The following is a 25,695-nucleotide window of genomic DNA, read 5'->3' on the forward strand; positions in this document are numbered from 1 at the left end:
TTCTTGTATGACCTGTCTAGTATGCATGCCATAAAAGTGTGACTGCCAATTAGTGACACTATACCCTACATAGAGATAGGATTCTGTGTGATTATCATATGGGAAAGTATATATACGCAAGAATGTCTGTTTCTTTTATTTGTGTCAGTCTTTTGGGTCATGAGACCACTGATACCAATTCACTGCAGCAAATAAAACCACAAATTCTCCTTCATCTTGTGTGGGCATTTGCTTAATCGCACCTGGGCTATAAACCCATATTTTTAATGGATATCAATCTTGTTACAATCAATGTAGTCCTTCCCACATATTTCCCTACAATAACCCAGCTCACCAGGACATGGGGAAAAAACACTGGGCTGCGCTATAGAAACCTATAACTGTTTACAGAAAGGACAGGTTTAACAACACAGGGCTACTTTATAGGGCTGGCACAACCCAGAACCTGTCAGCCATAGGCCCAACTCCCTACAGTAAAGAATCTCAGAGTTGGAAAGGACCATAAAGGTAATCTAATCCAACCCCCTGCCATGTCGGAATACACAACTAAAGCTTGAAAGAGCCCCTCCAACTCTATTTAAAGAAGTCAAAGGCTTTAAAGGCCTTTGTTTTTTTTTGTGTGTGTGTGTGTGGGGGGGGGGGGGGTTGGACTATGTGGCCATGTTCTAGAAGAGTTTATTCCTGATGTTTCGCCAGCATCTATGGCTGGCATGTTCAGAGAATGCTGATGCTGGCAAAACATCAGGAATAAACTCTTCCAGAACATGGCCACATATCCTGAAAAACCCACAAAAAATCTATTTAAAGACCTCCAAAGAAGGGGAGTCGATGACCAGTCTATTCTGTTGTTGAAGAGCAAAGAAGTTTTTTCTAACATTTAGGTGGGATCTCTTCCCTTGACATTTAAATCCATTGGTTCGTGCTTAGCTGCAGTAAAACTAAGAACTTTTTCATACAAGTTTATGTTCCACTGGGTTTATATTCTGTTTTTATTTGTAGAGTTTCAAACCCTGTAAAAAAATTGAAGAGGCTACCATTAGATCAGCACAAGCTGAATTCATTTCAGCTGCCAAGGGGCCCAGATAAGGTTCTCCCTCAGATCACTGCACAAACTCAAAGTCTCGTAGCAGGATTTTTGGTAGGAATGGGTCAGTCTAAACCCCTTCCTAACTAACTGGATGTGCATCTGAATTTAGGTTCCATCCCTGCTTGAAGATACCACTGCTTGCAGCAGAAAATCCCAGTTCGTCTTACATTTCAACTTTTGTCAATTTTATATTGCAGGGCCAATCTTTTCAAGTCATTTGGATCATCGCTTTAAACTCAACTGAACTTTCCACAGTACTGTACTTTCAAATTGTAGAAGCAAACATAAGGTCAAGTAATGTATGTAAATAATGGCTAACATGATGTCTCCCCCCCCCCCATTTTGAATAGCACTGCATTTTATCTTTACATAGTACTCCCACATTCTAGATTCTTTCTCCTAGAGAATGATAGCAAAAGTGGACAAAAACATGTTTTCAAAATGAAAGAAGCATGTTTCTATGTATGTATGCACACAGAGGCAGACTGGTTACCTATGCTGTTTAAAGATAACATGGAGAGATAATCCAAAAGGTAACTTTTCCTAGATCTGACACACATACCAAACCCATGTGTTTTAAACAGCAAAATATGAACCTGGGTCAACCATTACATTACTGTCTTTTCAGATATTCAATGCCACCTATAGCCTCAAGAGTCAAAGACAAGGGAATTTCTCTGCATTTGACCTACAAACCCTTATGACAATATTCTGGAGTCTGGAATTGTGCATTAATTTAACAGCTTAGTGACAATCAAGGCTTTGATATAAATATAGAACTTCTTTTTTTAGTTACTTCCCCCAGATTATAGGAGAAATCTCAATGTGCTATGTACTTTACAAGATTAATTTACAGTAATTGAGACAGAATATAGCTGGTGTTAGAACAGTACTGAAATGCTATCTTAGGGCAGACACTTCATGGTGATGTTCTGCTACTTTCTCCACTGAATTAAATATTGAGAGTTTCTGGTGTGCTTGTCTTCCTGCTCAACAGGAACAACACAATTCTTGGATTTCACACACACAGAGAGAAAGAGGGGGGGAGGGAGGGGGGAGGGAGGGAGAGAGAGACCATTTTTGCATAAAGTCACCAATTTAAAAAAACCCAGGATGGATGGATAAAAATTACCAAAAATAAGAGAACACTACAAGTCCTTAGTTCTGATAAAACAAAAATAACACAGAGTGCATCTTGTACATGCAACCAGTGGACCTTGTTTCCATTATAAGGAAATATAGAATTGCATCTCTAATCGTTAAGAGAAAAGGAGAAGACTAAAGTCTTTTTTGTTTCTTGTATCCCCCATATGTCTTTCAGCCTGAACTGGATAATTTATGTGTGGCTGTATTATACATACACTATCTAGTCTACTGGGCATCAGAAGTACTGTATTTAGAACTAGAGAGAGAATGAGAGAGATCAAAGAGAGGAATGTGCAGTATCCAGGGAACCAGGGAACTGGGTTTTTTGTTTTTGTTTGCTAAAGTGCATATTCATAGGTAATAAGAATAGCAAAACAAGTATGTAATTAGCAGTACTTCTTAGTGGTTAAAACAACAGCAGCAGAAACAAAAATGATGCCATTTAAATTTTATGCAGGTTGTAGAAGAAACTTTTGGTTGGTGCTTCTGTCCCTAGCTGGCAGAGAAATGCAGTTCAAAATGTTTGTGCATCTCTGGCTAGCAAGGATGGAAAGAAGACCAGCAAATCACTGAAGGCTCCCTTCAGTGAGGGTGTGTGTGTGTGACCCTTCAGATGTCACTGAATTGCAACTTCCATCAACCCTAGCCAGCATACTGAATTGTAGGAATAATGTGAGCTGCTGCCCCAAAACATCTGTTGAGCTATATATTCACCACCCCTGCTCTACACAGCATCTTGAAAATTGTTGCTTCTATGTTGAAGTCACAATCTTTTTTTTTCTTTTTTTACAACCCTGAACCTAGATTTTTAAAAAGATAAATGGACTGGGGCAACGCTCCAGCAAATGGAGAAAATCTGTACGTCCCTTAGCCACAGAGCTATGTGTTATGGTATGGTCGTCAGTATGTTAGCCTAGGATTAGGGCAGGGGGCTAGGTTCAAATCCTTATTCAGCTCTGTAGTTCACAGCATAATCACTGTCCAATCACTCTCTATTTAGCCTAACACAGGGTTGGTGTGAGGATGAAATGCAGGCTGGGGAGACTGTTTTGAGCTCCTTGGAGAAAAGGGAGGCTACAAATGAAATTAATAAAATCACTGGAACACACTGCCAGAGGCTGAAACCAGAACATAAGACATATGTGGCACAGAAAAGTATGTACTTACTTATTTTACTGGATTTATATCCTACAATGCTTCAGGTAACTCACAATAAGATGAATGAAAACAATTGAAACACAGAACCAAGTGGCCTATTAAAACACAAATTAGAACATAATTTAAAATAGAGCACTGAAAAAAAATAAAGAAAATAAAAGTTTCTTTCTATTGATAAAAAAAATCAATGAAACAAATCAATGGGATGTCCTATCCATTAAATATTCGTCATTTTGGATGCCAGGTAGGACTGTGATATAATGTTGGAGGGTATAGAATCGGGAAAATGTGATTCTACGACTTCAGCTGAAGAGCACCACCCCCATGGCTGCACTTTTGCCAAAAATACGCCAGCCAAGGAGCCATACTGAAGCTGTGGAAATTTGTTTAAAATCCTGCTGTAAACAAGCTGTCCTCTAACACAGCTATGAATTATTTTTAGTTATTACAACATGTTCTCAAGGATTTAAATAAAACATTTTTTAAAACCTAGTGCGCATTATGATGGTTTAACAATACATAATCAGGCTGCAAAATTCAAAGGAAGATAGGGGAACTAAAGTTCAGGGGCATTTAAACTCCTAGCAAGCTTAGTATAGCCTAAGAAAAATTACCCCTTCAGCCTCAATAAAACATCTTTTTGCTCTAAAGCTGTTTTGTTCTCAAAGAAAGTTGTCCCAGTAAGACCATTTATGGTGTTACAACTAACAAATGAAAAGCTGGAAACCTACATCCATTTCAAACATTACCAGAGGAACATGGCTGGAAATTTCCAGTGGCAGGATCCCATAAATGGCAGAATCACTGCCAATGGCAGTATCCCATAAGTCTCTAATATCATGTAATGGCAATGATGCCATGCGTGATACTTATAAAGCCTGTGGCTATGACTGTGTGCATATTTATGTGGGAATGGATGGTATTTGTATCCAGGCACATGAATTATCTGTGGACAACCCACTCCAGTACAGACTTCCTCCTCTTCCTAGATACTAGGAAACAGCAGCTGTATATAATGTTGTTAATATACACTAGTTATACAGAACTTGACTTCAACACACAAGTGACTTCTATCAGTTTCCCACCTGACAGCCATAAAAAGAAAGTGTCAGATTAAATGGGCCCATAAAATAGTGTAGCCACTGGCAAAGGGAGAGATACTCACTACTTAATGTCTAATTATGTTGGGTTGGTAACATATGGGTTTGGATCAAAATTCCAGTAAACTGTACTGTTTACTTCGTTATACCTTGAACACCTTGGGCTTCAATCAGGGGAGCCATGAGTCTGCAGGAGCTGAGTGGGGCAGTTGAGGATAGATCTCTTATACATAAGGTCCCCATTGGCCAGGGTCAATTTGAAGGCAATTAATAACAAAAACCTTGGGTTACTGTTGTCTTCCATATGGTCCAAATACAGATTCCTATCTAGAATGCGGGGTTTGACTAATTATATTTGTATTTAATGTACTAGAATACACACACAAAAATTACAAGGCAATTTCAGAAGGTAAAAACCAGTTGGTGCACTGCATAATCACTCACAGGTAACCCTATAGCATGCACCGTACCTCCCCTCCCTGTTTTCCAAGTATTCCTTCAACCTTACCTAAGTGGGGAACACATGCTATTGTAAGTGTTACAGGATGATCCATCAATAAGCAAGTAAGTGAGTAAACAGCAAAACCTTCTTCAAAATCTAGGAAGTACTCTTAGAAAACCTAATTAAAATCTTTAATTAATTAAAAATTAATTCCTTCCTGAGTGCTTGATCTCAATTCCATATTTCTTACCTGAGGGAGTAAAAAAACTCCATCTCTGAAATCTCTTTCTTTGGCTGCATCTGTACTGGAAAAATAATGCTTTAACTGTCATGACTCCATCCTATTGAATCCTGGGATTTATAGTTTGTTGTACCACCAGAGCTCTCTGACACAGAAGGCTAAGTATCTCACAAAACAACAAATCCTAAAATTCCATAGCACTGGGCTATCAAAGTGGTGTCAAATTGCATTATTTCTACAGTGCAAATGCAGCCTTTAACATTCTAGACCATATGTGTGAAGAGACTGAGTCAGCCCCTTGATTTGAACTGTGCAGTCCTCCACATATTCTTGGAATGCAAGTCCTAGCATTCCTCACTATTAGCTATGGTAGCCTGAATGCGAGGATGCTTGCGATAGCAGTTCAACAGTGTTTGGAAAACTGCATAATTCCCACCCCTGAACTAGACAAGACAATCAGCATGTTTTAAGAGATGCTTTTTCAGCTGGTGAAAAACATCCCTTTTTTCATAGCACATGCTTTTTCTCATCTATATAGTTTGCATTGAATGTGCTTTGTTTTGTGCATGTCACGGAATGGTAAATGCAGGCTTAAATTGAAAATGTGATTGTTAAGCCATGTACCAGTAATAAAATTCCACTGTGGGGGAATATTGCAGGGAAAATGAATCCCCCTGAATACCTAGTTTGATCTTCAGTGAATGGTGAGTAAGGTGACTATAGAACTGCATATGTGTTACAGAAATATACGCAGCATGTGTTACAGAAATATACAGAATCTATCTACTGACGTGAAGTATCATTTACCCCATACATCCTACCAGCAGATGGTAGTCACCATCTGATGCCACCCTCCATTTCCATCAGAGGTGGGAATCATTACAATACTCGAGAGAGATTTGAATGATTGCTGTTGGTAGCCATGTCACTGCTATTGAATGGTTCTAAAGAATGATATGCACTCATTTTTCAATTTTTGAAGGTTCAGGCAAAAAACAAAATCAATCAGGAATATTTTCATTCTCTTTTGATTTTAAACACTCAAACTAAAGGGATCAAGATGCCAACCCAGGGGTGAGGTGAGGGAGTACTGCTGACATTGTAATGTCAGAAAAATGAGCAAACGTCCTCTCCCCACTCTCAAAGAAGTCTTGGAGCCTTGGTGCCAGTGTGAAAAGATTGCATCCCAGCTAACCTTAAAAAAGAAAAAAATGTGCTTTTGAAAAAGAGGGCAAAAGAGGGTTTGGATTTGTGAAAAATCCATACATGTTGACATATATGTATAACCGCAAATTTAGAAATAATTACAATAATTTCATGAAAAGGAATGCATCTCACCATAGTCCAGAGGACTAAGGCCAAGTGACATGCTCAGATTCAAACAGAAAACATTTCCAATTTATATAGGATTATCCACTATAAATTAGGGTGCATAGCCATTCTTTTACATACACACAAACACATACCATTTTTGGGCACATAGAAATGCACACAATAGCAAGAGAAGCAGTTCATGTACAAGAAGGTGGTCCTGTTTGCTCACACTCACCAGGTCACCATGACATTCTACAACTACCAGGGAAGCGTGCTTGCTTTCTTGCCAAGACTTTTATGAGCATCCATGCTGGCTGGATGGGTGGGGTTGTGTGAAGTTGCCCGTCAAACAGCTTACTGCTATACTGGAGTCACAGCAGGCAAGCATCCATTGCTTACTTTTTTACATTAACAAGTAAAGCAGCCCAGGCTACCAAGAAGAGAAAACAAAGCTAGGGAGGACAACAGTGGGGAAGGAGCAAAGAGGGGAAATGCTTTGTGAAAACTGGAGCCCTATAGTCTGACCACTTAATTGAAACCATGGGAGGATGAAATTGTGGTATGTTGACAATTAGAGGAAATATGTAGTTTTTAAGGAGCTTATCTTCCAAGACCTATATATACTTTGTGTATGTAAAAATGGAGGGCCACATAATCACTGCCCCATCAAAATCCAACAAAGTGAAGAAAGTGAACAGAAGCAAAGACAAGGCTGACACCTGAAAGTTCAATAAATTGGCAAAAGCAGTTCAACTGTGGTGGGTCACTTCTCACCTAACATTAGAGAGAAAGATGTTTTCCCATAAGCATATGTGCTGTAGGGATCTATAAAGCATGAGAAATCCCCTGCAATGTATGCCCACATGAACTGGATTTTTAAAAAATTGTTCTAGGACACAGCTATATATGAAAAAAAAAAAAAAGTAACTACCAAGACACCTGTTAGATATGACAACACTGAACAACAAATGAACTGGCCCTTTCACTATTCAGGTGGGAACTGTACTGGTAAAGATGGAAATACTTTCCCCTTTCACATCTTTATGTGAACAAACCAAGAGTATTTCAAATTATGTTGAATGGAAAGAATTCATGACAGCTTTCCTCAAAGGGAAATTTCAGTACTATGACAATGACCTTTCCCTGGACAAATGAAATATTAACAAATTCAACATAAGTCATGGAATGCTGTTGATCAAGTGATATTTCTTCCTTCTCAGCTACCAGTGGCTAGGTTAAATGCCTGCGATCAAATGAAAAATGAGTTAATAGAACCTCTCAGTTGCCAGTGCCTCAGGAACACAAGCTAAAAAGAAAGAGGATTTTCCCCCCATGACAGTCAAGTCTTATGTTATTAGCAGCATAACCTAGGTGCACTTGCAGCCCACAAAACAGGCAGCAATTAGTCCATCAGTTGCTCTGCACTTTAAAATGACAGAAAACCAACATTGTTTCAATGTAAGCATGAAAGCTGATGTAAGCGTTTTCATTCACACTTAAATTACATCAAGACAAGGCTAGCATCTCAGAATTAAATTGCCAAATACAGTATAAGTAGCTCCAAGGAACTATACATGGTTAATCTGGAAACTAGGAATATTTTCTCACCATTCAATAAGACTAAAAAAATGACATCAACAACAATCTAACATAGCATTGCCATAGCAGAGGCTAGATGACCATCTGTCGGGGATGCTTTGATATGGATTTCCTGCATGGCAGGGGGTTGGACTGGATGGCCCTCGCGGTCTCTTCCAACTCTACAATTCTATGATTCTATGATTCTATGCCTTTTCCAAAACAAAACAAATAAAGATAACCCAAAGAACATACAAACATGATATATAAATCAGGTACCTATTCACACTAGAGAATTATAGCACTATTTTTCCACTTTAACTGCCCTGACAACATCCTATGGAAGTCTGGGAGCTGTAGTTGAAGGTGGGGCATTTGGAATCCTCATGCGGGTTTTTCTAGTGCCTCCACAAACTACAAATTCTATGATCACATAGGATGGAACCATAACCTTCAATAGTCTCAATTAAACCCATGTCATTCCACTTTTTCATCTGCTTTTAATATGTCCAAGTTTCATTCTCTTCCTCCAGTTTTCCTCCCTTTGTCCTCAGCTTCAAACTGAGTTCACAGAATCAAAGATTTGGAAGAGACCCCAAGGGCCATAGAGTCCAACCCCTTTCCATGTAGGAACACCAATCAAAGCACTCCCAACAGATGGCCATCCAGCCTCTGTTCAAAAACCTCCAAAGGAGACCCCATTACACTCAGAGGGAGTGTATACCACTCTCAAACAGCTTTTATTGTGAGGAAGTTACTCCTGAGATTTAGATGGAATCTCTTTTCCTCCAATTTGCATCCATTGCTCTTTGTCCAAGTCTCTGGAGCAGTGGAAAATAAGCATGTTCCCTCTTTGATATGACATCCATTCAAATATTTAAGCATGACTATCATGTCCCGTTAACCTTCTTTTCATCAGGCTAAACATTCCCAGCTCCGTAACCCACTCCTCGTAGGGCATGGCTTCTAGACCTTTTACCATTTTGGTCACCCTCCAGCTTGTCAACATCTTTCCTAAATTGAGGTGCCCAGAACTGGGCACCATATTCCAGGTGAGGCCTGAGCAAAGCAGAATAGAGTGGTGCCATCACTTCCCTTGATCATTCTAGACACTATACTCCTGTTGATGCAACCAAGAATGGCTTTCTTGGCTGCCACATCACACTACTGACTCATCTTCAGACTCCTAGATCCCTTTCACATGAACTGTTGTCTAGCCAAGTGTTTCCCATCCTATGTCTGCTCGTTTCTTTTCTTTTTTCTGCCTAGGAGTAGAGTGTTACATTTCTCCCTGCTGAAATTCATCTTGTTAGCTTTAGCCCAGCCCTCTAATCTGTCAAGGTCATTTTGAATTTTAATCCTGTCCTCTGGGGAATTAGCAACCCCTCCCAGTTTGGTATCTGCAAATTTAATTAGCATGCTCTCGATTCCTTCATCCAAATCATTGACAAAGATATTGAATAGCACAGGGCCCAGTAGAGATGCCTGTGGCACTCCGCTAGTCACCTCTCTTCAGGATGAAGAGGAGCCATGGTGAGCCCTCTTTGGTTCAATCAGTCAGCCAATTACAAATCCAACAGTTAAAGTAGTTTGCGTCAATTAACTGAGCAAGGGTGGGGACAGGAGGGGATGGGACAAAAACCTGCCCTTCCAGTAGGGCAAAGCAAAGCAAAACTGCTGCACCCTTTCCTAGCTTGTGTGTTCTTCCTCATTAATAACTATTGCTATCTTGACCATACACTGATGTTGCTTGGTTTCACACACCCAATTTTCATCAGCCAAATGTTGGGAGATATGATAGAACCATGGACATTAAAGTCAAATAATAGTGCTATAATTGTGTAGTGTGAATGAGCCCCTGGTTAGCAACATTCATATCCTTCACTGCACAGTCCCTGTACTGGGTAGCACCTGGCCACTAATCACAGGGAGCACCTACACCGTAGAAATAGTGCAGTTTGGCACCATTTCAATGGCCATGACTCCATCCTACAAAATGCTGGGATTTATAGTTTTGTGAGGCACTAGCACTCTTTGGCAGAGAAGACTAAAGACCTTGTAAAACTACAAATCCCAAAATTTCATAGAATGGAGCTACAGCACTTAGTGGTGTCAAACACCACTTTGAATGTAGTGTCAGGAAACCCCAGGTTATTTGTGTTTGCTCCACTTGTTTTAAATGGGAATGAGAGTCGTTTGCCCCGGATCCCTCTTCAAAGCAAAATGCAGTGGGAATGAGACCTGTATTATTTCTACTGTGTAGATGCACCCACAGATGCTGAAAAGTGGTGCAGCTTTGAAAGCTGAACATTTCCACAATCAGTTAAGTTTAGATAAATGCACTGATCAAGCATGACTCGCTGTATAGATGCACAGTAATCTTTGTGTTGGCATATCTGCCTGTGAAATAACATCATATGTTGTGACATAGTGCAAGCATGCTTCTAAATATACCCTGTCCTAAGCGCTTTGTGCTGTTACAGCAAGTCTTAGGGGTTCAGCATGTCTGACCTCATAAACTTTGACTCACACAGTTTAATTACTGTAACTCTATGGAGGCAAGATGAGCTGAAATGAGTTCCGGTTCTAGTGAAAGGTAGGATGATGATGACGATGATGATGATAATAATAGCCACAAACAACATGATTTCAAAAAGCAAAGTAGTTGCTATTCATTTGTATCACATGAAATGATGAAATATTTTCCATTAAAGAGACAACAGTATGGTATTTTATAAAATTTCAGAAAACTAAAACCTAAAATTACAAATATGTTCACAGGCATACAATGATTGTCATAAATCTGTTCATTTCTCTTGTTTCTTTACATCCCTAATTAGGGTTACTTGGATGGTGCCCAGCTACAAATAATGTTGTGTTAATATTATCCATCTTCTATAAAATGATATTTTCAAATTTGATTGCATTTTATTACTTTTCACTGCTTTTTAGCCACCCTAACTGGACTTGTAAATAAGGGGGAGTCTTTACTCTGAGTAGAGCAATAGAGGGCTGCTTATATTTTCACACTATTGGCCAATGTTTAATGCCAATTCAAACTTTACCTTTACCCACTATCAGCTAATCTATGATTATTAAAATGGCTAAATGAAAAATGATCAGTTTACACAAATCTTACTGCCGCAAAGCTTCTTCTGCTCAAAATGGCAGCCTCCAACAGTTGCTTTTTATTTTAATTTTTAAAAAAGATGAAGAGTTAATTACATGTTATATGCAAAATAGCTGCCTGCTCATGTCCCATAGGACTTTAAGAGTGACAGTATGAGAGGAGGCCCTTAAGTCAAATAAATGAGGTTGCAACAAGTAGGATACTTCTGAGGCTTTCATCCATAAACTGCTCACAACAAATAAATTGGACTGAAGGCAAGAGCTTCATTTACTACAGGTTGAGTCTCCCTTACCCAGTATTCCAAAATCACAAATTTTCCCACATGGGTGGCTGAGACAGTGAACTTTTTTCCCCCTGACGGTTCAGTGTACACAAACTTTGTTACATGCACAAAATTATTAAAACTACTATGCATGAAATTACCTTCAGGCTACGTGTATAAGATATATATATGACACATAAATGAATTTGGGTCTAATCTGCAAGAATACGCAAACAGTCCAAAATCCCAAATATTTTTGGTCTGAAACATTTCAAATAAGGGAGACTCAACCTGTATGTTAATGGAAACTTTACTATTCTACCTGAAGTGAGTGGAGTTCAGCGCCAACAACTTACAAGTCATCAAATTCTAGAACAGTCTGGTGACATGCAGGCTAGAAATAAAACAAAGTCAATCAAAATTACTGAAATACTTGGGGGGGGGCGGGATTGGCAATATAGCATCCAGCCTTTGTAGAAAGAACAGGAAGACTTTCACTTAAAAAAAAACCAGCCAGCCAATATTTTTAAATTTGTAGGATCAAAAATTATCAGGCATAAAATATATCTGTATATCCAACTGCAAGATCCAGCATGATGTAGTGGTCTGAGTACTGGTCTAGAGCCCTGGTTGACCAGAGCTGAAATCGCTGTTCTTCCACAGAAACCCACTGTATAACCTTGGGCAACTCACGCTCTCTCAGTCTCAGAGAAAGCTCTACTTCAGAAACACATTTCAGACACACTGCAAAAACATTTCCAAGTGACTGGTGTTTTTTTTTTTTTTAAAAAAAATAACAATTTAATAGCCTTGCATATTAATATCAGTTATGAAATGATGGAATTATGCCCTGTTCTCAAAAGGATGGGAAACTGCATACACAAATATATTCCAAAGCTCCGTGGTTTTCCTTTGGAATATAACAGGTTGGACTATGTATGTGGAGATGCTTTAAAGAGATTAAAATTCTGGTAGTCCACTGTTAAAGAAGGTGCTGGATTCAGTTCACTTCTTCTCCACTTTCCTTGTCTAAAAATGATGTGGAGGAGGAGGAGGAGGAGGAGGAGGAAGAAGAAGAAGAAGAAGAAGAAGAAGAAGAAGAAGAAGAAGAAGAAGAAGAAGATATAGCTACATTGCTCTATGTATCAGGACCATGGTGTTTTTCATTTATGCAATAATTGTTAATAATAATGAGCCTTTATATAACCTTTCGAGTACAGGCTGAGTATCCTTTATCTGAAATGCTTTGGAGCAGAAGTGTTCTGTATTTCAATTCTTTTGGGTTTTTGGAATACCTGTATTTTCATATATATTATGAGACATAATAAGCTGGAGAGAAACTGAGGTTCTGAATGGTGACAGGCAAAGATTCCTGCCATTTCACAGACCCTTGTGTCTCTCCCCAGCCTCAGAATTATAGTACAGGTACATACTACACTATTTATGATGTTGCTCAAAAATGTTTTGTGTTTTGGAGTTTTCAGATTTTGGAATTCTGGATAAAAGATACTCAACCTGTATTTGGCATGCTTCACACACAATTTTAGTAACTCTTTACCAGTACCATTAGCCCCATGCTGCAGATAGCATGGAGATTTGAAGCAGAGAGGAGACCTTAACTTGAGAAGGGGAATCCCTGAACAGGCTCAGATCAGGTACTTATTTCCAAAACCAGGGCTCAATCCCCTAAGAGTTTATGAAATATATGTGGTCGTGAAAGCATCCCTGAAAAGATGAGGCATGCACTTCCTCACCACTACTTATCACAATATGGTGGGTTGAGTGTTGGACTAGGACTCCAGGAGACTGGGGTTCAAATCTCAACTCAGCCATGGAAACCCACAGTGTGACCTGGGCAAATCACACTCTCCCAAGCTAAGAAGCAAGAAATTGCAAACTTGCTCTGAATAAACCCAGCCAAGAACACTCTATGATATGGTTGTTGTACCCCGAAGGCATATAACAATAAAAACAAGAACAAAATTAATTGAGACTTCCCACTTATTAAGGACTTCCAAGGAAGCCTAGTCAACTCAAAAGGTAGTGTTTCCAGAAATTCAACACTGAAGGTAAGACACAATGGTTGTTTCAATGCTAGGCATTTTCTCCAGAATATATACTATGAGACCATTCATCAAAAACCAGAAAATACTTCCCCGTACCCAGAACATTCTGTTCCAGTCAAGCATTTTGCTGTGAGAGCAATGGACCTGCTTAGAGAGTCCAGGGCTTCCTATATGCCTCTAACCATGGCCCAATTCCCACTTACCTTTTGATTCAATTCCTGAAATCGGTTCAGCAAACAGTGTGGTTCCCACTATGTTTGCACCGGTTTCAAGAATCGGTGCAGGAAGTGACAGCTGCAGCTTCCTCATCATGCCTCTCTCCGTCCTCCTGGCCATACCAGGAGGTGGAGGAGGGGTGGAGGAGAGGCCAGGGCAGAAGGAGAGAGGCAGGCTGGGAGGAGAGAGGACTGAGGGCGGAGGAGAAATGGAGGTATGGCAGGGAGGCCAGAGAAGCCAATGGGAACCAGGTGGATTCGAATCTGATTCAAATCCGCCTGATTTGAATCCACCTGGTTCCCACTTGGCCTGAATCGATTTATTTCTAAATAAATTGATTCAGCCCAAAAAACAGCCCATTTTACCAGCGTCTTTTTGACGTGGGTTAAATAGGTAAAAGCCATGCCCCTCTTTCTGAATTGCTTCAGCGATCTGAATTAAGTGGGAACCATGGTGGTTTAAACCAAATCATTTGGAATCACAATCCGGTTTAAACTATAGTGGGAACAAGGCCCATATTTCACTTTCCTCTTGCTCAGCTTTAGATAGTAATGCATGCACAGTGGTTATCAGTATAACCAGAGAGCCAGCCTCTGTGATCCCAACAACTCCCAGGAGTCTGTGATCACACAAGACTCCTCCTCCCTCACTTTCTTGTTCTTTCTTTTTCAATGCTGGCCAAGCTGATAGTGAGTCATATATCTCCTTACCTGAAACTGTGGCAGCTGCAAATGATTAAACCTAGATGTATATTTAAAAGAATCAAATAAACTTGCAGATAGTTCTAACACTGCTTGTTCCTTTTTTATTTTGGAAAAAGATGCTCTTAGTGGGACATGTTAGATATTAAATGCATTTCTCTTTATAAACTCTGATGAAAGAGTCTACCTCTCATAAAGTCACTCTTGATCCTTGCCTAAAAGGGCTGAACATGTTGGGAAACTACTCCTCACTCAACAACATTCCTATATTTCCCTTTATCCTGCTTTTTTCTTTACCAATCCTCTGTTCCTTTCCCCCTCTCCCAGGGTGAAACCATCCAAATTCCATTTCTTTTCACCTCCTCCTCTCCCCTCCCTCCTACTTTAGGTGTTGTGACTTGGACTACAAATCTCATAATCCTTGACTATGGAGTTTATCACACAGGACGGATCCCGTGCAGAAACTGAATTTAAGTGGCAAAAAACCCACAGAAGCGGGTAGATTTTCAGATGATGTTGGGGGTTAACCCAAACAGAAAGTGGACAAAACCCACAAAAGTGGGTTGATTTTCACACAGCAGAAGAGTTAATGAGCAATAACACAACATTAACCTGAATGGAAAGTAGACAAAACCCATTCTTTGTGTTAGGAAGGATCGAATTAGGAGAATTTAATTAGCTCAAAATTACGAGAGGCGTGTCCTAACAACGCACGCAGCAGGACTGTCTCCCTATGTGTATACCAGAGGTCATCTAGTCCAACTCCAAGAGACAGAGACTCCAATGCCAATGAGTTGCATGTAAAATATAAATATTTATTAAAGCCACACAACCAAAAAGGGATCATACACGCACACACACATTCAATGCTAAAGCAAGGAAGGGGAAGAGTTTGGAGGTAAAGGAGAAAGGATAGAGGCACCGTTGAAATAATGACCTTAGGAATCTTCTCCAAGCAATGGATGTGAGGGATGTTGGAAGGTGAACACGGCCGCAGAGAACAGAAAGCAAGCGGCGACTGAGGTGGCTAGGAGCTAAGTTCCAGCGGGCTAAGCTAACAAGAGGCCCGAAAGAGACAGTGGGCTTTGGCTTGCCCAAGTGATTTCAGCAGGGCGCAGTGCCCAAGAGAGCTCTAGAGCAGTTGCTCGACAGAGTAGAGGTTTGGAACTGTAGCTCACAAGCCCAAAGAAGAGTGGAATCTAGGTCTTATTTATACTGCGAAGCATACCTGCAGGCTATAGCTACCTGTGGAACAAAGGTCTTGATGGCTATCTATTGACTAAGTCTAAAGTTAAACAATGGAAACACAAAAGGGTCTGCTACTTCTTTTGGGAGAAGAATACTATGTAGATGGCTGGGTACTTAATACCATTAATAGGTGAGGCAAACTTCTTTTGTCCTCATTCTTTAGGTTGCCAGCGATAATGGCAACTCCCAGAACTGGTTTTAAAGGTTTAAATCTACCTTTTCGCTTATAGCCAAGCCTTGCTAAGCTTGTCTGGCTACATGGTCAGCTCGCTTTTGGGATAATGGCAGCTGCAATGGGGTCAGTCAGGGGTCATGATTTTTGATTGCTTGGCACCCAAAATTTATATAAATCCAAATTCGGTAACACTTGTTACTTTTGGAAAATCCCAAAAGTAAAATGCAATGGGCTTTATCGAGTTTCCGTTCAGGTTAATGTCACGTTATTGCTTATTAAGCCCAACATGTCTGAAAATCAACCCACTTTTGGATATCCCCCCCCCAAAAAATTTTTAAATTCCATTTCTACATGGTTTCCATCTCATGTGATAAACTCCTATGTTGGCTGGAGGTGAAGGAAGCTAGAGTCTAACAATATCTAAAGAATCAAAGGTATTTGCCACCATGGCTTTAATGCTTTCTGGATTTACAGTGTGCTAACAGAATACCGTGGCTTTAAGTGGGCTTCTGTCTCTGAAAATAATACAGAAAGATAAATGTATATTGTCTGGCTAAATATTCCCAGGATAAATGTTAAACACTGTCCAAAGCTGGCAGACTCTAATAATCCAGGATACTAGATTATGAAATATGAAAATATAATATACTGGAAAGTACACATATATGAAAATATACTTAACCACTAAAGGCTCCGAGATTATTGTTGTTTTTGTTTGAACACTCAAATTAACAGCTTTGTAAAAAAAAAGAGAGAGAGAGAGCTGTTTTACTAAAAAGGGGAGAGATCATGCTCATATGTTTTTGTCTGAAATAAACTTTCCCTAAAATTAGTTTTTTGTGGGTTTTTCGGGCTATGTGGCCATGTTCTAGCAGAGTTTCTTCCTGATGTTTCGCCAGCATCTGTGGCTGGCATCTTCACAGAAAAAAGATGCCAGTCAGGAAGAAACTCTGCTAGAACATGGCCACATAGCCCGAAAAACCCACAAAAAACAATGGATGCCAGCCATGAAAGCCTTCAACTTCACTTTCCCTAAAATTATCTCCAATTTTTGTCTTGGTCTGCAACTGGGTTTGCCAGGTTTCTGCATTTCTCTTGGTACTTAGGTGGGGGGAGACATCTCAGAGCAAGCAAACTGGGATAGAGGAAGGTTTTCATTTACTCTTTACTATACAGAGTGGTTTTCAAGCCTGGGCATCCATCTTTCCATTTGCACCAAGGCTCCCTTGCTCAGTGTAAAAGTGTGCTATACTTGTGTAGTATAGATTCAGCAAAAGTCAGGAGAGACTGGAGGGGACTGGGGACTGAGGTAGTAAGGACATAAACACATAAATAAAATGTGGATAAAGTGAAGAGAAAACTGTGAGCCACGTTAACTGATATCAAAGATTTTAGATGGAAAATGAACATCAAAACCTTGTCCCTTGTTTTTGGCTTCTTTAGCACATATTGCATGTATTTTTCATACTTCTGATCCTAACCTGCATATACTTTAGCCAATAATTTCAGATAGTGGTGAGATACCTTTGAAAGATAAGCATCTATTCTCCCCCACCCCCACCCCCACCCAATGTTAGTGGAAGGATTGCATAGTCTGCAGTCACAAGGAATTAACATCACAACTCATAAAAGTGCCTCAGAGTCACAATCCCTTCAATGTAATGGAGGGGTTTTTCCAGAGCACTTAGTGTTGACCTAACTACGCTCCTAGTGCTGCCTTTGGTATGCACTCCAACCTACTTCATTTGGAGGAAACTATAGGTATGTTGAGCACTATTCCAAATGGCAGCATTTATAGATTTTCCTAGTTCAAGGCAACATATTTAACAGCATAAATAAACTCACATATCCTGAATAACTTACAACCTTATTGCATGGTCAGATATCTCAATACAGATCTATAACATGTTGGTTACATTTGAGATTACACCCTTGTTAGACACACAACCAATATTTAAAAAAACACCATTATTGATTATACAAACAGAAGAAAATTCATGTGGTTCAGACCAAAGATATTTGCACACACTGTCCAACCAGATACTTATGGCAAGCCCAACAGCAGGTCATGAATGCAAATGTATGCTTCATCACACATACTGCCTCTGATATTGGCAACAGCAACAAATATAGCCAGCCTGTTCAGTAGCCATTGGTAGTTCTAATCCCCATGAATGTGTCTGAATTTGATTTTAATCTTGTCCAGGTTGGCAGACACTCAAACAACATGTGAGATCAGACTCCACAGTTTAACAATTCACTGAGTGAAGGCCTACTGCCTTCAGTCTGCCTTATTATAAGAATATAAGGAAAGTTTCCCAATCCATTTTCTATAGATTACATATAACTTTGTATGCCTCTAACTTGTTGTCCAGTTTGCACTGTTGTTGTTGTTGTATGCCTTCACATCGTTTCTGACTTATGGCAATCCTAAAGTGAATCTATCATGGGTTTTTCTTGGCAAGATTTGTTCAGAGGGAAAGGTGTTTAACATTCACAGCCAGAGACAAACTGCAAACCCCAGGATTCCATTAGATGCAGCCATGGCAGCTGATGTGGAATCATAGTGTCATAACTGTGTAACGTGACAGAGCCCTGAATGTACACAAGATGTATCTATAGGAAAGCATGCAGTTTGGAGGGATTGTGCTTAGATTGATAGAAGAATATGAGTAGCATGAAGACATGATGGGACAAAGACCATGTCCTCCAATAGGCTTTCCAACCATACAGGCAACTCCACTCAAGGGGATGTCATTTCTCGGATAATTTCCCCCCGCTATCTCAGAGGAATCCCATACTCACATAAGATATATGCCACCAAATTTTGTTGTTGTTCTTGTTGTGTGCCTTCAAGTCATTTCTGACTTATGGTTGCTGTGTGCCTTCAAGTCATTTCTGACTTATCATGGGGTTTTCTTGGCAAGGTTGATTCAGATGAGGTTTGTCATTGCCTTCCCCAAGGCTGAGAGCATGTGACTTGCCCAAGGTCACCCAGTGGGTTTCATGGCTGAGTGGGGAATTGAACCCTGGTGTCCAGCATCTTAGGCCAACACTCAAACCACTACCCTATGGTGGTATACAATTACATACAGTTCTGAGTATTTCCAACACTTTTGAGGATCTCTGCATACAATATAGATAAACTAGATGGACAGTCTAACAAAATATATTTTCATCCTCAAATGAACTGACAGGATCAATTTTAATCTTTACTCTTATATGGGACTTTTAAAATGAATACAGATTGTCAATTTTGGTGTACTGTCTAACTCTTGACAAACAGCTGCTGCCTAGAACAATAGTCACCAACCTTTCAGCAATTCAAGTCCAACTAATAAGTACAGTATTATACAGTAAATGTAGACTTTCCCCAAGAAATAAGTTGGACGAAGAGGAAGTGAACGTTTAGATTCTTCAGCTAAGGCTATGGAGTATTAAGTGAATGCTAAAAATAGTGTAAGGACCAATGGGCAATACTACAGAAGGTACACAAAATGTGCATGCATTCATATTTACTTTCCTCCTCCATAGTCACACAGCTGAAACTACAGTGCATGCTTATTATCTGCTGGGCTTTGGTTTCAGGCTCCCCTGTGAATAACAAAATCCATGGATGTTCAAGTCCCATCAAAAAAAATGGCACAGCAAAATGGGGTCCCTTATATATAATAAAAAAGCAAGATTTGCTATTTGGAATGTATACTTTTTTAAAAATATTGTCAGGCCGTGGATGCGTGAATCTGTGGATAAAAAATCCATGGATAATGAAGGCTGTATATTCTGGGGAAAGCTGGGACAATGACAGAGAACTGTCTGCTGGAGAAGGTTACCAGATTATGCTTTAATGCAGAGTTTCAAAGCCTCATCAAACATATGGACACACCTTTGTTCAAATATTACCTACCTCTTTAGTGCTCTTTAGTTGGTCTGAATAAAAGATGTTGAGAAACTGTTGCTATCTGGATTTTTTTCCCCATGGACCAATACAGTTGCCTAATTTTTTTAAAACTTGTGTCATTTGCCTCCTTTATTGCATTTCTTTGCTTATTCGTTGCACACAGTTTGATCTTTTTTCAGACACCATTTTAACTTTTAATGACACATTGCATTTTCTTGCAGTGAAGTGCAGTCCATGAAGTGTTTGTTGTATTTTGACTGTGGGAAAAGTGCAGCCCCATACACCATGTTCCTCTTATTGCTGTTGCAATAATGCACAGTTGTCACTGATATCAAATTGACATTTTTATGACTTCATTACTGATGAGGGATGCAACACACGCTCTTCCTGTGTGATTTTATAATTCTTTGGTTTAATTCCTTTAGAATCATCCACACAGAAATATATATCTTTGCAGTTTTCAAAGAAACCAAAAAGCACACTCTGTTACTCGGAGGCAAGATATTGCATTATGTCACTTAAAAGCCATTTGCAGGAGAACACATGATTTTGGTTACTCTGTGGAAAGGTTCCCAAATTACCCAAAGAGGGTACCAGAGAGTGTACTTAAGTCTGGGTTGTGGGAGCATTAGGAAGACTGGAGAAACCTAAGCCAATATGTGTGAACAAGACTGACACTTTCAGTTTAGCTGGGTAGGAGGGCAAAAGTGGCACAAAAGACAAACATAGGATGAAAGTGACATTTTTGACAGCCCTTTCTTTTTGAAATCCAGAACAAGGGAAACAACTGAAAGCAGCTTTCTGGTGCAGTAAAAGGCAGGAACAAGTAGATGCAAGAGTAAAAGAAAAAGTGACCTGGTGAAGTTTGAAAAGTCTGAGTCATAGCACCTTCCGCTCTCAAAATGAAGTCCCATTGAGTTCAATGTGGCTTAATCATAAGAAATCACAGGGTTTAGGAGTGTAGGTTCAATCAATGGCATTTTTCCCTTTGAAGTTGACTTGCACTTCATTGCTAGAACCTGGTTTTTTCTTCTCTAGAGGCAGAATGCTTTGTATACAGCCTCCATCTCACAGGAACAGAGACTTGTAGAGAAGCTCCACTAATAACCTACTTCACCCAAAAGTTGCCTTACCCTACAACAGTCAAAACTGCTATTTTCTAGGTGTGTATAAATTTCACTGTCCACAGTCACCTGAGTGGTGGCCTACTGGGGTTTGAATGTGATGGGGATAGTAGTTCAACATATTTGAAGGCACTGGATCAGGAAAGGCTAGCCTAAAGACAAGTGTTTCTTAAATGCCCATAAAACAGTACTGAATATAATATGTTATATAGTACTTATCCATAATGCTACCTCTATAGCAGACTCTGCTTTTGTAACTTTGACAGCCCAAAGTAATCAAGTAAGTGGTCCAGTCCTGCCATAGAGATAAAGGAACAGTACTTATAAGTCATTGGCAGCCCAATGTACATATCTTAGTAAATTATACTAAACTCCTCATTGCACTGTAGGATAGAACTAAACATAATGACAATAACTTCATTCCTACTGTAAAAAAATATACTGTTCATTTTACACATGCCAAGCTTACTGTGGGCTGGGACTTAGTTAAAACCCCTTCATTCCAAAAGGAAAATTCTGGTTTGAAAGCATAATTCCCTCTACCTGGTGCAGTAGTACTTTCCATATTATCCAGATGCCTATGAATGAAAATAATCTGCTGTACTAAGCTAAGTGGAAGAAATTTCCTTTACAAACTCTTTGAACACATGTTATAAAATAATCTAGCTTCTACGCTCAGAGTGCCATTTTCTGCTGTGTTCAAATGTTCATTTTAAAAAGGTTTTCCCAAATTCTTTTTGTAAAAGTTTTGAAGGTTCCCCTTCACCTTTCTGAAAAATAGTTTAAATACTGAGAGCTAGAAAGGCATAGGATCTCTGATACTTGCAGTTAGACCTTCTGGCAAACAGTGCATGGTGCTCCTCCAGCACACAAGGTGTCCATCCATGCTGTGCTTTGGTTCTGTATACAGTCAGCTGGGCCAAGAAGAAGCTTAGCAGGAAACAGAGACAGTCAGAAATTCACTACCCACATTAGCACACTACACTCACATAGTGCTGCTATTCCTCTTTTACTGCTCTGGCTGCCTCCTGTTGCATTCTGGAGTTGGTTGTTCAGCGAAGCCTAAGAGCTCTCTGGCTGAGAATTCTAAATAGCCCTCCTTAAACTACAAATCCCAGAATGCAACAGGAGGCAGCCAGAGCAGTTAAAGTGGAATGGCAGTGCCATAAGAGTGTAGTGCAGTAATCTAGTCAAAGATGGATGGTGTCTTCCATGTACGTGGGGCAGGGAATCCTATCTGAAGTTCTTCCTCACCTGCCTAAAATGTAAAGGAGCCATCCAAGGTAATGAGCCCTATCCTCAGGCTAGGATTCTCCCTTTGGGTAACTCCTTGAAAATTCAACTTAAAAAGGAGCAGGTTTACCATTACAGAACTGACATGGAAACCTTCAGCCAGTACCTGCTATGATTCTGTCTCTATGCTATAAGTAGATTCACAAGCTATCTTGCTCCAGGGCTGGTATGTCCCAAGCACCTCTTGGCAAAGGAAGGGCAGCTTGTTGTGCCCATGTCACAAGTTGCCTTCCCCAGAGCACCCAATGTAGGATGTCCTTTAAATGTTATGAGGCAAGACACTCTCACTCATCTTGACCAACATCACCAAGATGTTGTGTTAAAAAAAACATGTTAACACAAAACATTGTGTTAAAAGTACCAATGTGTTGCTTTTGTTTGTTTGTTTGCTTGTTAAGAAGCAATACTTTCCCAAATAATTTCCCAAGCTGGCATTAAGGTTGCAGTCCCAAGTATACTACAAAGAGGTCAGTCAATGTTTGGCAGTGGGCTCATAGGTTACGTCCTTGTGTTACAATAGCACGTGAACACACAACTATCAGTCATTTCTAGAAAGTTTAAACAGCCATAGAAGAGTGCTAGAAAGGGATCCATAAAATTAAGTTACATTTCATCATTCTCTCTTATTCTCATTAATAACATCTATCTTTTTATAGATTTACTTAGGAAGACAGCTTCCTCTTTTAACTTTACCTATACATAGATACTCTACTTTCTGCCTGCTCTTCACCACCAGTCTCAGTGGCAAAAAAAACATCAGCCACACCCCAAGGGATGCTGACAACTATTCTCCATCCTCACAGCATCCTAACCGTACTAACCATCCTAACAGTACTGAAGATAAAGCCATCTCTTTCCCAATCACTAGGCCTTGGTGTTGTTGTTTATTGTTAACCACCTTCAAGTTGATCTCAGCTCATGGTGACGCCGTGGATGAGACACCTCCAAGACCCCCTGCCTTCAGCCAATCTGCCCAGGCCATGCAGTCTCAGAGTTGTAGTCTCCTTGGTGTACACCTGAATCCCTAATGCAGAAATCCAAATTCCCAACACAGGTCAGAATGAGAGGAAGCAGTGCCATGCTCAGAGACGAGAGAGGACCCCAAGTCTGTATGTTGTAATACTGATGGCAGAGAAGTTCAGAGCATGCAGGAATTCCATACTATACATAACTAGATGAAGGGGAGGAGAAGAGCAGACAAACACTAGAACTACTCACACCATAAAAGCCATTGCTTGGAATACAATCCTCCACCCCCACTCCTACCCCCAAACCCTGTGTTTACACACCTTTTGGGAAGCCTCTGATCCTCCAAATAAACACAGGGGAACCAAATGGATAGACAGGAAAAGGGATTTTCTAAGTACCAACAGGAGGCTTACATGTTACAGATAACACAGGTATAAATAAACAGATTGCATTCTGCTACCTAGCCTGCCATTTCCATCGAAAAGGAAACAGGCCTGGAGGATGCTAGATGGAGACAAAGCCTGACTTCCTGTCCACAGGCCCAACTCACAACCTGTTTAGATGTAGGGACCCATCTGATTGTGACATTAGATTTGAATACGCTTATTTGTAAAAGGATAAAGAATATGTTCATAAACGGCATCAAAGAGAGGTTGGGGCACTGGAAAGAGAGGGAGAGATTTAAATAAGGATAGCTCTTAAATATAGCATCTCCCAGCACACACCCTTTTGCAGCTGGAGAATGAGGGTAGGAAGCCAAATGATGGAATGGCCCCATTAGGAGGGATGGACAACCATTTCTGTGAGACTAAACATACAATCCAATGCATTTATAAAGTCCTCCCTCCTGGACTTGTGGAAACCTGCTTAAAACCTGCCTCTGTATTTCTCCACATGTGCGTCAGTAAAATAAGAGGAAGAGTTTAAAGGACTGGAGGGGGAAAGGGAAGAGAGAGACAGGGATAGTGACCCTCCCCAAATGGAGAATTCCTGCAGGTGGTTGATGTGCCAAGACACAAGCCACCAAGTCCCACAGTGGCTTATGTGTCTGAACCAGGTGGTGGCAGCATGCCCTTTTGGAGGCTCTGTCTAGGGAAACCCCACCCCACACCAGACCCTCCCAAAATAGGCTGGCTTTACTTTTAAGAGATAGATGGATGGATAGATAGACAAATCCTCCCTCCTCCCCCCCCCCCCAAAAAAAAATTCCTCCTAAGGTTTAGTCGACCAGCAACAATTCAAGCAGGGATGCACCCCTGATGCCTCTTTTGGACAGAGACCCAGAAGAGGAGAAGGGCTGCCTTTGCTATGGACAGACCCTGGCTTCCTCCTTGGCTTCTTGGAAGCTTTAGGCATCTCCTCCTGGGTGGGAAGCCAGGGCAGGGCAGGGCAGGGCATCTCAAAGGAGAAGTTGCTCTCAGGATCCAGGAGAAGGGGTGTCTTCTGCAAAGAGTGGAAGAAGGGGTACTTTCCCAAGGCCCCAAGTGGGACCAAGCCAGCCTGACCCTCCCTTGGTCTTGATCCATCCCTAATAAAACTCTTCCTCTGCTCCAGCGCCCAGAGAGCGGAGGGAGGGGGGAAGGGATGAAAGGAAGGAGGGAAGGAAGGAAGGGATGAAAGGGATGAAAGGGAGGAGGGAAGGGAAGGGATGTCTGGATGCAAGAGGGTCTAGCCTGGGGCTTACTTGAGCATGGCCTCTTCCTTCTCCTCCTCCTCCTTCTGCCGGTCCATCACAGCCATGATGATGTTCCTCTCCTCTTCGGTCAGGTGGCTCAGGTCGGGCAGCTCCTGCATCGGGGGAGGCACGGCAGGAGGCCGAGGGAGGATGCCAGATCCCCGGGGCCCCACCGAGGAGGAGGAAGGCAGCGGAGGAGCAGCAGCGGAGGAAGAAGACATGTTGGGTGGGACACCCTCACCCTCCTCTTCCTCCTCCTCTTCCTTCCTTCCTTCCTTCTTTCCTCCACACCTTTGGAATCACGCCTGGCCTTCTCTTCCTCCTCTTCCTTTTCCTCTTCTTCCTCCTCTTCCTCTTCTTCCTCCTCTTCCTCCTCCTCCCCGCCTTACAGGGCAGTCCTCTGCTCATGGGCGGCGGGCAGGAGGAGCAGGGGCCGGGGCCGGGGCCGGGGCTCTCCCGAGGCAGCCCCAGCGGAGGAGGAGGAGGCGGAGGAGGGGGAGACCCAGCAGCCCTGCATGGTGGCGCCCTGGCTCCGGAGCCTCCCCGGCCTCGAGGGGGGCAGCGCCTAGAAGCAGCAGCAGCAGGAGGTGCCCATGCCCTGCAGCAGCCCACGCCGCCAGCCCAGCATCCTCTTCAGGAGAGAAGGAGGGAGGGAAGGAGGGAGGGAGGAGCAGAAGCCAGGTCCTTCTAGGCACCCCCAGGGAGGGAAGCAAGGAAGGGCGGGGGAGGAGGTGGTGGAAATGCTCTGCTGCTGCTGCTGCTGCTGCTGCTGCTGCTGCTGCTAACCGGGGAGCTGGAGGGAGGGAGGGAGCTGGCTGGCACTTAGGCGGAGTCCAAACTGCTCCATTCCTGGGTGATGCTGAGGTTTC

General features: G+C 41.3%; 1 protein-coding gene across 46 annotated transcripts in view; it reads right to left on the bottom strand.

Annotated features, from left to right (window-relative positions):
* The window catches only part of RIMS1 (regulating synaptic membrane exocytosis 1), a 330,044-nt gene extending 304,558 nt beyond the window's left edge, over positions 1-25,486 (bottom strand). For 20 of the 46 annotated variants that reach the window (XM_089530955.1, XM_089530950.1, XM_089530953.1 and 17 more), the window contains exon 1: positions 24,836-25,482. In XM_089530955.1, coding sequence (XP_089387081.1) covers positions 24,836-25,047 — 212 coding nt within the window. In that variant the 5' untranslated portion in view covers positions 25,048-25,482. Of the gene's footprint in view, positions 1-24,835 lie in introns of all 46 variants that reach the window. The other 26 variants (XM_089530965.1, XM_089530958.1, XM_089530935.1 and 23 more) reach the window with 5 other exon arrangements.
* Positions 25,487-25,695: the final 209 nt, after the last annotated feature.

The sequence above is a fragment of the Sceloporus occidentalis genome, unplaced genomic scaffold (genome assembly GCF_023333645.1).
Source record: "Sceloporus occidentalis isolate IW3139 unplaced genomic scaffold, rSceOcc1.0.p SCAF_6, whole genome shotgun sequence".
NCBI classification, from domain to species: Eukaryota; Metazoa; Chordata; class Lepidosauria; order Squamata; family Phrynosomatidae; genus Sceloporus; species Sceloporus occidentalis.